Source organism: Fundulus heteroclitus, chromosome 5, assembly GCF_011125445.2.
Source record: "Fundulus heteroclitus isolate FHET01 chromosome 5, MU-UCD_Fhet_4.1, whole genome shotgun sequence".
Taxonomy (NCBI): domain Eukaryota; kingdom Metazoa; phylum Chordata; class Actinopteri; order Cyprinodontiformes; family Fundulidae; genus Fundulus; species Fundulus heteroclitus.
Window position 1 is genome coordinate 35739119 of NC_046365.1, and position 13666 is coordinate 35752784.

The window sequence follows — 13666 nt, forward strand, 5'->3', positions numbered from 1 at the left end:
TCGTTGTTAGTTTTTCCCGTTAGACATTTTTGAAAATAAATGTTTTATTTATTATCTTTATTTCACATTAGATTTGTCCGATGAGCTGAAAAATGTGACTAAAAGTCCCCGACAGGGGGAATCTGTAAGGGAGCACGCGCTGTTTCCCATGAACAGGTGGTCGGGGTCACGCGCCGCAGATGAGCGCTTCGGGTTTTCCAGCGAGCACGAGCGCACCAGAGCCCTCTGCGTGCGCGTGAGATTAGGCTGCTCTTAGCTCGCGGTCCGGTGAACGCGAGGACACCGGCACAGTGAGAATCCCACACACCGCGGCTGGTCTTCCGGGAAGGATGTCCGTGATGAGTCCGTGGAGGGGAACCAGAACCAGAGCCTAGCGGCTGCCTCCGGATGTGTGAAGGTGTTTCGGGTCCTGTGGGAGGAACAGGTGTCTGCTGCTCTCTCCGTCCCGACTGGGACTGCAGGTTGTCTGGGTCTCTGGTCTTCTGGCGCTTCCCCCCCCTTCGTCTCTGACCATGTTGTGGACACGGTGGCTCGTCCTGCTGCTTTGGTTTGGAGCCACCAGCGCAGAGCAGCAGCAGCAGCAGCAGGAGGATGAGAGGGACGGGCACCGGGCCGAGGTCAGGTCGGACCCCCGCAGGCAGCGCTCCTCTCCGCCGGTGGAGCCGCTGGACTTTGGGTTTGTACCCGCAGCGGTTTATGATACCCACGCTTACTACGAGCCGGGGACCATAGGAATCCTTTTCCACATGGTCCACGCGTTCCTGTACGCGGTTCAACCAAACTCTTTCCCCAAAGGTGAGATCCAGATATTGTCTCCTCATCTGCTTGTTCACATCCTTGCTGATATAATTTTTTTATTCTTTCCAGATTTTATATGATTATCGTGAAGACACACAACCCGTATTTTTAATCATCTGGATGAATATAAATATTTCCCTTTAGAAGCACCCAGCAATCTGACAAAAAAAAAAACTGTTTTCAATGTAATATTTCACCACAAAGTTGTTTTACCCTTTAAAACCAAAAAACCTTTAAAATGCAGTCCTAAAATATATCTATATGCAAAAAAAGGCTAATAACCCTGACATAATCAGGTGTGTAAACGGCAGGGTCATCATCAAACTGGGTTTTATTGCTGTTAAGATGAGGCAGTGAAAGTGAAATAATCATAAAGTTTATTTTAAAATATGGCAGTTTGTTAATTTCTTTAAATAGAACTTGTTGTTTCCGGTAAAGATAGGGACACCTGTATTAAATCATGGCACAAAAGGTGCCATAATGTCTACCTGCTGTCTTTAGCAGCCTATCCTTGCAGGGTTGCAGGGCGCTGGTGCCTTTCTCCAGCGGTGATTGGGCGAGAGGGAGCGTACACCCTGGACAGGTTGTCAGTACATCACAAGGCAACACTCACACCTAAGGGCAATTTAGAGAGACCAATTCACCTCACGTTTTTGTACTGTGGGAGGAAGCCGGAGTACCAGGAGAGAACCCAAGTGTTCACATGGAGAACCTCCAAGCTCCGTGAAGACAGACCCCAGGCTGGGAATCAAACCCAGGACCTTCCTGCTGCTACCAGCTGCACCACCTTGCAGCTATAGTACCACAATGTAATAACTAAGAAGAACTTTTAAAAAAATATTTGTATACGTCATAATTACATTTATGTAGTATTTTACTGAATAGATTTACAGTATATACATAATTTATAAGATCTGGACCCACCTCTCGCCCCATGACCCCTGGAGGAGATAGTCACTACTGATCCTGTGAATGGTTCTATCTGACAATCATTTACAGTGGAAAATGAGGAAAGCACATACATTTGGAGTGCTAAAAATGACGTAAACAAACAAATAAGTGATTAAATAATGATAAATATGTTATTTCAGTAACACGATTTAATAGATGAAACACATTATATAGAGTATTTACACAGATTAATGTTTTTCAAGCCCTTTTTTTCCCTGTTCAATTAAATTTTATTTCATATAACGCCGATTCACAACACGTGTCATCTCAACGCACTTTTCAAAGTCAATTAGATCAAATCCTCCAGACAGATTGGGTCAGAAAGTTTCCTCTCTAAGGAAACCCAGCAGGTTGCATCAAGTCTCTCCAAGCAGCATTCACTCCTCCTGAAAGAGCGTAGAGCCACAGTGGACAGTCGTCTGCATTGTTGATGGCTTTGCAGCAATCCCTCATACTGAGCATGCATGAAGCGAATTAAAGGTATAGTCGGCGATTTATCCGGAAATATAAATAAGTCTCTTTTTGAATAACTGCACATGTGCAAGACCTGCTCTTCTGCTTCTCAGGAGGAATCGTGTGAGAAAATCTCTCAAATACACTCTGGTCTTGTTTCTTTCTACTGAGGCCTTCCGCTTCTTGCGACTCTCAGCCATGTTCAGAGTATTTTGAGAACAGCGGAGCTACAGTGAACGGCTAACAGCAAAGCTAGCCGGCTACATTAACATTAGAAGTGCGCAGCTTGCAAGCGGAACCTAACAAGGAACAAGCTTACACTGGCGTTATGTGAGCGCGTCTGATTGATTGGCATGTGCGGCAACCAATAAACAAGGTGATTCCAAAAAAAGTAAAAAACAAAGCAACTGGACTTGTTTTTCGTAGTTGAAGACGTTTCGCTTCCTCTCCAGGAAGCTTTCTCAATTCACTTTTTGAATTGAGAAAGCTTCCTGGAGAGGAAGCGAAACGTCTCCAACTATGAAAAACAAGTCCAGTTGCTTTGTTTTTTTACTTTTTTTTGGAATGACCATGACCTGGATGACTGAGAATCTTCACCAGCAATAGATAAGGTGATACTCCCGTAACCCGAGGGACAGAGGGGGACGCGGGTGAGGACAAGACATGAAGGCATCTGATTGGTTCTTTCCATTCAGTCCGAATGACAGGATTGGTCAGACCCAAGAAGTTAAAAAACAAAACAACTGGACTGTTTTTTTTTTTTTTCGAAGTTTGAAGACGTTTCACTTCCTATGCAGAAAGCTTTCTCAATTCAAAATGTCTGGAGTAGCGTGGAGTTCCAAGCTTTATAGTACTAGTACTAGTATAGTATACTTTTTTGGAATGACCATGACATGGATGACTGACAATCTTCACCAGCAGGATTGCTCAGAGTTGTTACAGGCCTGCAGCTCTCGTAGAGATCTAAATTTAAAGGGCCATTGCACCCAGAATCACAAAAACTGTTTCTGAACAGGATTCCCAACTACAGCTTTAATTGTTTATGGCACAACTGCTAGAATGATCAACTCTGAGGAGCTGCGTGTAGACTTTGCTGGATCAAAAAGGGTTACAACTAACCGTTAGACATATTGCCGAGCTCACTCTTTAGCATAACAAAATCTTAAAGTCCTTTTTATGTCACAAATTAAATAGCAAAGTCCAAAACTGACCAGAATCCTCAAACAAACCTCTGTGACAGGATCTATTTGCACAGCGCCGACGTATAAACAGATCACCCTCTGTTGCTGATTGGTTCAACGAAAAATATCCTCCGCTCATGTCTGGTAAAATACCGAAGCATTTTTGTCAATGGGTGAGTTTGTTTGGGCCTTAAGGCAATATTATGCTCAGATCAACTGGATCAATAGCTGTCGCAGATCCTGAGTGATCTTTTTTCTGGCCAGTCAAATTGTTTGTCTGCTGATCAGATCTGTCATTCGGTTTCAGTCCTCGCAGCCTTCTCCCCTGCTGCGACCCAGTCCAGGATTCGGACTATTAAACGCACTTTGTTTTGAGTGTTCGGCCACGCGTGGTCACGTTGGAGGATGGCACAGAGCAATTGGATTGAAGGTTTAAAGTTGCTGCCATTTTGGTGTCCAGTGTTATAGTCGCTGGCTTGGTAAGCAATTAGCAAAATCAGTGCTTAGAGGAGGCTTTCTCCGTCACCTGCATCACCGCATAATACCTTAATCCACTGGGGCCATATGCTGCAGCTGCTGTGGACTTTTCAGTGTCACTCACCGTCATCCACATGCTCAGGTGTACAGAGACCACCTGGAGGGGAACGTCAACACCCGCATCGCGCATCAGAACCATGCAAAGTCATGCCGAACGCACCCAGACGGGCTTTGAGGTGTTCAGAGCTGCTTAAGGAATGCAGCAGATCAGTCTCACCTGTTTGCTACCTGAACCGCCCCGCCCCTCTGAGCCATTAACAAGTAAACAAGCTCAGCTGGAGCAGAAGCAGCTCCTGATACAAAATATGTGAAATATATCAGGAGCTTCGGCCTCTAGAAGCTGTTCAACCAGGAAACCAAGGATGAGCACTGCAAAAACGGAACTAAAAATAAGTAACATTTTCTTAAAATTAGTGTATCTGTCCTAGATTTGAGCAGGTAAATAAGATGATCTGCCAATGGAATAAGACTTTTGCACTTAAAATAGGAACAACTCATCTCCATCGTCTTATTTCAAGTGCAGGATGTCTAATTATCTTATTTTTGGGGTCAAAATACTCATTCCATTTGCAGATAATCTTATTTACCTGCTCAAAAACCCAAATTTTAAGAACATTTTACTTATTTTTAGGTCTGTTTTTGCAGTGAGACACATCCCTAATTACAGCTTCTCTGTAGTTAATTGGGGTCGTTGAAATAATGAAATCCCACTTTCACTGAGTTGCTTTGGTCTGTATTTTTTGTGTTTTACATATTTTTTTACTAAACTTATCACAACTGTTATGAAAAAATACACATTGAAGCAGTTTTATGACACAAAGCCATGGCGATATTTTCTGCCTGGTGTTCTAACCAGTTATTTAACTATTTTCTAAAGAATCTAGTCTCACGATAGCCTTGCAATTAATATAAAATCTTCAGATAATAGAATTCCAATTCCAGTATTTCTAAACAAATATCTTAAAGCACAAGACAACATCTAATTCATATACATTATATAATAATATACAATCTAGAGCTGCACTATATGTTAGACTGCTATTGTGATCCCAGTATGGATGCCTAAAGAATTGCAATTTCAACAAATTACTTGGATTCAATATTTCGTTGAATATTATATTTCTTCGCACTTTGCAAACGGATAATATATTTGGCTAAGTGGATGGTTTCTAACTGGCTTTGATAACCACGCCAGACGTATATATTAAAGGGATGAGATGCTAAAGCTCATAAAAATATGTCTTGATGGAAAATAATCAGGAAAATGTAGATTAATTTTACCATGCCATATCCCCCTTTATTTATTAAGCCCTTTGAAATAACAATAGTCATACATACAACAGAAAAAAAGCAGTAAAATTAAAATAGACAAATAAAACACAGACAAGCTAAAATAGAAATATAAGATAGTTACAACCTTTTAAAATAGTTAAAGTTAATTAAAAGTAATTAAAAATAATTACAAAATAGAGTCAACCTGTCAGGATGTGCAAATGGCTTCTGCAAACAGGTTTGTTTTAAGAAGAGTCTCAAACTCTGAAAGAGAGGAGGCCTGCCTGACATCCACGGGCAGATTATTCTACTATTGTGGAGCCGCTACAACGCAGACACGATCTCCTCTTAGTTTCTGTTTTGATTTAGGAACAATAAGGAGCTGCTGGTTGGCACCTTAGGGAGGATTCAGGTGAGAGTTCAGCAGATCAGAGAGGCAGGGATGGCAAACCGTTAAGAGATTTAAAAGCAGATAAGGGAACTTTTTGAACTGTAACACATGTTATCATCACAATACTGAGCAATCGTATCACATTTAGATATTTTCCTCATATCTTGCAGATCTAATATAATCTAATCAGTCCAGCAGGTGCCATTGCATACAGTTCAATACAGCTGGATGAATGATATAAAACACATTTGGTTGTGTGATGGTAGCACCGTTGCCTTGCAGCAAGAAGGTCCTGGGTTCAAATCCTGGCCTGTGCATGCATGGGTTCTATCTGGGTACTCCATATCCTCCCAGTCCAAAAGCATTTTTTAAATTGCCCTTAGGGATGAGTGTGTGCCTGATTTTTTGTCTTGTGTGTCTCTAAAGCTATGTTTATATGCACAAAATTTCACGATCGGAATAAAATGTATTCGGATTAAATATTTGGGTTGTACCCTTTATCTGGGCACACAATCAATTAATCTGATCACTCTGACATGCGCAGTGATCAAATTCACCCCAAAAAAAAAAACACAGAAGAAGAAGAACCTCCGTCTTTGCTGGACAATAAAAAGTAGTAACCAAAGCAGTATTATACAAATTTGTTTGTCTTCCGAGAGCCCAGGCTGGACTTGCACGATGTTCTAATTACAGTTCAAACGTTACTGAGTAAAGTAACAATTTTTTAGCCTGACGGGCGTTTATATGCACGTTGATCGGATTATCAATCGGCATAAACCACCTCTATCACTTGGATTATAATTTCTTTCCGATTGATCCAATCATCATTTTCGATTGGTGTTTACATGACGCTTTTTATTCCGATCGGCCTTTTATTCTGATTACTTCTCGTTCTCGCCTTGTAAACGTAGCTAGTGTTGCCCTGTGATACCCCGGGTCTCGTCCAATGACTGCTGGAGATAGGCACCAGGGCCCCCGTGACCCTGCACAGATAAGTGGGTTGAGTTAACTGATGGATGGACATTCAGTTGTTCACATGATACCAAGTAATCCTAAATCACCTATCTCAGGAAGCTCAGCCAATTCCACCAGGTTTTTCTGCTGCAACCCTTTTCCGGAAAGGAACATTTAGCTGTCTACACAAAAAGGAAGTGCAGCAGAACCAGGCTCAAAATGAGCAGTAAGCCTAGCCCGTGACATAACAACCTTGAGTAAAAGGTAGCATGTCTTCATGGTATCAATGTATTCACACAAACATTTGAGCAAAAACATCTAACATGATCTAAATGCATTTATCTAAAAGTGAAAAGCAACTCTTTGTTGTACTACTGATGTAAAAATAGTCCAGTATATTGATCATACCAGTCATAATAATTTCACAAAAAATGTTGTGGTCAAGTAAATCTGCTTATGGCAGAACATGTTGCTACATTATTGTTATAGAAATATGATCGTGTGCAGCATCAATTTCCGAAGAATCCCCTTCCTGCTTTACATATTAGCTAGTTATACAAGTACCCTGCATTGAGTCTATACCAGTAATGTATTTGAGGATGTTTGTCGTTCAAGGCAGGAGGAAATAGTTTAGGAGGGCATGAAGATGTCATTAAGAGACTACAACTATGTTTTTTTTCTTTGCCAAAACAAATGCAACTTTTTTAGCAGATCATGTTGTTGAAATAAAAAACTCGTTTAATAAACTTTAGGAGCTGGACGGACCCCTCACAATGTTAACAATGAATATTTACATTTCAGTACATTAACACGACATTCAGAGCATGTGGTCTAGGAAGGCAAAGACAGGCATAAATGGTAATTATATACAGATATAGCTTAAAAAAGTGTAATATCCTGAATGAGTTCAACATTGTTGTCGCTAATTTCAGAAAATGAGACTGATGGGTTACATGGAGTCATAGGGTGACATGTGTCAAGCCTTCTTGTCATTTAGAAAATGATGGCATACAGAAATGAAAACCCCACATTCATTGTCTCAGGAAATTAGAACATTACAACAACAAAAACAGTAAAAGGGCTATTTAAAACAGAAATGTCAGGCTACCGTTCATTTCTACGCACTCATTGCTTGGTGACTTAATGCATCAATGCGGCGTGGAATGGAGGCGATCCCCCTGTGGTTCTGCTGAGGTGTTCAGGAAGCCCAGGTGACTCTGGTAGCGGCCTTCAGGTGATCTTCCTGGTTGGTTCTGGTGTCTCTCATCTTCCTCTGGACAATACTCCATATATTATCTCCAAGGTTCTGGTCCGTTCAGTTTACTGGTCAGTTAAGACCAGGTACACCACCGTCTTTAATGCAGCGTTTGGTACCTTTGGCAGTGTGGGCTGATATCAAGTCCTGCTGGAAAATGAAATCAGGTTCTCCATAGAGCTTGTCAGCAGAAGGAGCTGTAAAATGTCCCGGCAGATTGGAGCGTTGGCTGTGGACTTTAGAAAACCCAGTGGACCAGAACCATCAGATGACATAGTGCCCCAAATTACATTTTCAATTCACACTTCATCTCAAGGCACTTTACAAAGTCAAATTCAATCTAATCATTCAGACAGATTGGTCAAAGAGTAGGAAACCCAGCAGATTGCATCAAGTCTTGACAAGCAGCATTCACTCCTGAAAGCGCTAAGGAGAAAAACAACTGGATTGTTGCTTTGATCTCCAAAGTCTTTTTTTATTTTTTTTAGATCAAAGTAAAGTTTGCATTTAATTTGGAAAGTAAGGTCCCAGAGTCTGGAGGAAGAAAGGAGATACAGAATTCACATTGCGGGAAGTTCAGTGGGAATTTTCCACAGTCAGGGATGATCTCTGTCTTTGTCGGTACACCTGATCTGGTGTTCTGTTAGTTGTGATATCATCCAGGGAGGCAGATCATCCGCTATTACCATCTAACATAGAAAGTACTCCTGGGTCAATGTGTGCTTCTGTGCTTTCTGTGTCTCTGCTCTGTCTTCTCTAACCCCCAGTGGGTCGAGGCAGATGAGCGTTCATACTGAGCCTGGTTCTGGTTCTCCTCTGGTTCTGGTTTTCCTCTCCACTGTCGCTTCATGCACGCTCAGTAGAAGGGATTGCTGCAAAGCCATCGACAATGCAGACGACTGTGGCTCTATACACTTAGGGAAGACACTTCTAATGTCTCTTGAGCAGCGGCTTCACATGAGGAATGCGACCTTTGTAGCTGCTGTGTACGATCTGTCTGTGTGTCGTGGCTTTTGACTCCAGCCTCAGTCCACTCCTTGTGAAGCTCCACCAAAATCTTGAAAGATGTTTGCTTGACAATCCTCTCAAGGCTGCGGTTACAACTGTAGCTTTAGTCACATCTTCCTACCACACTTTATTCTTCCACCTGACTTCCTATGAATATTCTTGATACAGCACTCTGTGAATAACCAGTTTATTCAGCAATGACCTTTTGGGGCTCACCCTGGGGCGTCGATGACTGTCTTCTAGATGTCCGTCCAGTCAGCAGTCTTTCCCATGATTGCGCCGATTAAACAAAATAAAGGAGCTGCTGCAGAATTATGTAACCATGGACCGATGGATAGAAATGGCTGTGCTTTCTTCCCTTACTCTGCTGCTTTCTGTTTAGCTGTAGTGTCAGAAAAGTCAGATCAGAACTCTGAAGCTTTAGCTTTATGAATAGAAACAATTAAGCTTTGAATTTTTAGTGATGAAGCTCATTCCAGTGAAACAATGAAACAAAAGAAGTTATTCTGTTTGTAGCTTTGGAACGGTTGGACAAAATTACTTTAGATCAGAAATCTCCACTTCGCTTATTTCTTCTTATTAATAGAAACGATGAAGACTTTCCGTGTTTGTTGATGTGTGGAAGAAGTCTAGTCAAGGATTTATTTAGCTTATTCCTTCGTTTTTTACTACGTCTGCAATGTTTCTTCTGTTCATGTTCTGTTCTTTCAATCATCTTGTTAAAAAAGTGCTATATAAATAAACTTACCTTACCTTGCTTTGGCACATGCCCAATAAAAGGGGCCATTGGCAGCACCCTACTACAGGTTGAACACAAAAACAGAAGCCATCTGTTAAAAAACACAAATTAGTCAATAATTGTCTGTTAATTTCTTGCATGCTGCAACCTGTCAGAGGATGGAAGTGAAAATTACTAAAAAATGCAACCAGCATATTGCTTTTTTTAGCTGAAGAAAGGGACCAAAGTCGTACAAAAGCTGCTAGAAAGTGCTTTGAACAAGTGACCAATATGAGGAGAACTGCGTTAAAACAAGAAATACATTAAATGATTATATTAACTTTTTGTCTGTAAATGAAAAGAAATAAATGTTATCATGCAAATTTAAAACAAGTTGAAACCTCAGACATGAAAAAATAGGATAGGATAAAGTCACATTTTACCTTTTTGGGACAGAAGTCATAATACTGGTTGGCACCTTTGATTTGATTACATGCATAATTAATTAATTAGTTACATTAATTAATTAATTTTAAAACAATCCATTTTCTAAAAAGTCCTAGTTTATTATTCTGTTTAGTAGAATGTCCTGGAAAAAATAGTTTCATTTCAATATTTATCTTTCTGAGGTCTAAATTCTAAGTTTTAAGTTTATTTAATGATGAATTTAGGGTGAAACCAGGTGTTTATTATCTTTATATTTGCAACAGAAATATATTTGCAACTGTAATAATACAGTTAGCCCCATGCTGGCTAACTGGAGCTAACTGGACTATACGCGACGAACATGCAGACAATGATGGATCAGATAAATTGAGCCCGTCGCTCTCCAGGAATTTCCATTTTTTATGGCCAAAAATGGAGCTACCTTGTATAAATATGATAACATAACCAACTTCAGTTGCTATTTCTACAATTTCCTCTTTTGAATCCCTATTTTTTTTAACAAGAGGATGTAAAAACGCAACAAAAAGTTGCTAACCCAACATTTCTATCGACAATTGTGCATTGAGCCCAGTTTGCACAGTGTTTTGCCAGTCCATCCCTACCAAGAACTAGTTCAGCCAGGTTAACGTAATTCACAAATTATTCATCAATTAATTAAACTACATCAGGTTAAGGTACATTCACTTCAAGTTTGCCAGGAAAAATAGAGCATCAGTTAAAAGTCCCCAAAAATTAGAGATGATTAAAGAGTTGTTGAAGTTGGTAAACAAGCTCACTAAGTCAGACCTTTAATAGCTGCTGTTAGGCTAAAATACTGTAGAAATGGTCTAAAAAAGCCACATTTCCATCTGCCTGATCTTCCTTCCATCCATCTATCCATCCATCCGTCTGTCCATAAATCCGTCCGTCTGTTCAACCATCCAACTTCTATCATCTATCCCACCATCCATCCATCCTGACCTCTATAAGAAAAGATCAGCCATAAAATCATCGTGAATTTTAGTATTTAGCAGGAATCTCCAAACTTTTTGGCACATCGGCTGAAGTTGTTAAGTCAGAACTACTCGAGGGCCAAGAAATTAATAAGAAAAAAAGAAATAAATTTGTGAATTTTTGGCTGCTATGCAAAATATGACCATTTCAGTTCAACAAATATTATAATTTTCAGTCAGGAAAGGATGTGTAAATCATTGTGGATCCAAATCTTGAAATTTCTTTTTGCTAATTTGACTTATTAAAAGACTGCAAATTATTTTGGCCTTAATTGAAAAAAAAAAAAAAAAATGAATCGTGCTAAGAACACGCATTGAGTCATATTTTTTTGGAAACCCTTGCTGTATATGGCCAATTAGCTATAAATTAATTCAAAGCAGGTTTTATTGCACCGCCTGCATTTCAGTAAAAGATATTTACGATGAAATTAAGGAGAACATAAAAAGTGTGGTTATTAAAAGATGAATGCTCTTTGTTGTACCTAAGCTTTTAATTGTTTTGGTATTTAGACAAGAATCAGCAATTATGGAAAATTGTGTAAAGTTTTGAACATTTTTAGAAAGAGTGAAAATCTCTGTTAGCTACATGCAAATACATTTTGGGTGAGATTGTTTTGTCGTACCCTGAGACACAGAAAAAGCAAAAAAACAAAAAAAAACAAAGACAACTTGTCTTTAGGGTGCGTGAAAGTCCAATCAAAACATATCTGTTATTTTGTACCAAAAATATTCTCATTGTTCTTGCCTGACGACTACATTTTTATCACGAGGATTTCATGAGGAGCCTCTTTCTCTGAGTGTTGAATCGGTTTCTTATCTCTAAGATACACACAGGCTGGATTAGGATTAGCATCCACTGGGCTAATGCTAACAGAGGGCTGATACACCAGTACTACAGATGGCACAGTGACACACACACACACACACACACACACACACACACACACACACACACACACACACACACACACACACACACACACACACACAGGAGCAAAAACATGCCTGGGCACACACAAACTGGGTCATATGCTGGTGTTTGTCTGTTTTACTTCATTACTGGTTGCTGACATGCTGTTCATCAGGCAGGAGATAAGGGAAATAGCTGAGAATTTTTTGGACTGGGATTTATAAAGCAAAATGGGGGAGTTCTTATATAATGTGCCCATTTGCCTCAGTGCTGCTGATACATTCGGTTTTTGCACTTTTGAAGTGTAATTTGCATTCATAGTCAATGAATTTGTGACTTCGTTTTTTTCTGAAGAAGCATCCATTTGTCAAACTTTCTTGTTTTTTGTTCTGTGCAGTGATAGATTACTCATTATCATGTTAGTTTTTGCTTCATCTTATGGTGGGTGTTGGAAATTTATTTTCCTCCCACAGCATTAGAATATTTTTGCTTATACTGTTGTCTAACGGTAAGATAAATCATGCAATGCCAGTATCAAGTAAAAACATAATTGTGCTTTTTCCCAAACGTAAATTGTGCTGCAGGTCCAGTTTTTAGAGCCCCGTCTTTATTTTCTGATCCAAGTCCAGCCAGTTGCATGAAGTGGTTGACTTTGCAGAAATTCCTCATCATTAGTAAGCATCTGGCAACAGTGGAAAGGAAAATTAGGAAAAGTCATCTGCCAGAGCTCCCTGAGGTTCCAGAGTGTAGGAAAACAAACAGATATCTGCTCCAGTCCAGTCGTACTTTTAATAAGAAAGAAAAAACAAAAAATAAACAGAATTAACGGCAGCAGTAGGTCCGTAACAAGAAAATGAGATTAGTACAAAAGCTCTGAACCAGTGATACCTTCTATTTGTCAGGAAAACTGACAATCGTTTGCAGTGGATCTATCCAGGCAAGAGACACATCTACAAACAAAACCACTGGACCAAGGACAATGTTCATGAGAACAAAGACCATTACACACAATAATAGCAGCATAGTCTGCAAATGGCCTCTTTTAGGACAGAGGCAGCTAAACACTGTGTCAGGAGAACTTTCTGTGACAATTGAAACCCTGGGGTTTACATTGCTAAAGGTAGCAATAGCTCCACCACTGTGTCCGTCCGTGAAGGAGAATTGAATGAGCCAGGGGTAGTTTCTATGTGAAAGAGTAACAGAATTCACACCGTGAATGGTCGCCATAGCTCACTTAATGGCCTCATCTAGAAAAGAGACAGAAGCACTGAAGCAGGAGTACTTTCAATGAAAAAAAAAACAAGCAGAAAGTAAAGATGTCAAAAGCTCCATTAGGGTTGTCCTTCAGAGAAAGAAGCTGTTACCAAAGTAAGCATCATGATGAAGATGTGACCTAATAAATCTGCTGGATCACAAGACAGGAGAAAAACTTTTTGGGATCAAACAAATATTTCTTTCAAGTTCCTTCTGACCTTTAACTTGTTTCTGTTGTAGTTGCAATGCTAAAAATAAGTAACTCAAATATAAATGGGCTTGTAGACTCCCTAATGCCACCATGAAATATGTTTATTGGTTAATTTATTCACGTTTCTTTTGAGAACCACTATTCGTTGCTATATGAAGCAGGGTGATGTCACTGCAGTTTATATGTGAGGATGCAGCAGTGGATGCCGAGGTTGCATAAGGCTTCATCCACACCTTCCAGTAATCTCTCCAATCGGGTCAGAGAGGAGGATTGTGTTAGCCTATATTTACACTTTGCAGTAAGACGGTTTTACGTTCTGATTTACATATGAAAA

At 40.0% G+C, this 13666-nt stretch overlaps 1 protein-coding gene across 13 annotated transcripts in view; it reads left to right on the top strand.

The window, feature by feature from the left end:
* The first annotated feature begins 208 nt into the window (after window positions 1-208).
* prom1b (prominin 1 b) overlaps window positions 209-13666 on the top strand; it is a 49829-nt gene continuing 36371 nt past the window's right edge. For 12 of the 13 annotated variants that reach the window (XM_021320209.2, XM_021320238.2, XM_021320208.2 and 9 more), the window contains exon 1: window positions 209-795. In XM_021320209.2, the coding sequence (XP_021175884.2) occupies window positions 513-795 (283 nt within the window). In that variant the 5' untranslated portion in view covers window positions 209-512. The remainder of the gene's footprint in view (window positions 796-13666) is intronic. The other variant, XM_012869777.3, reaches the window with a different exon arrangement.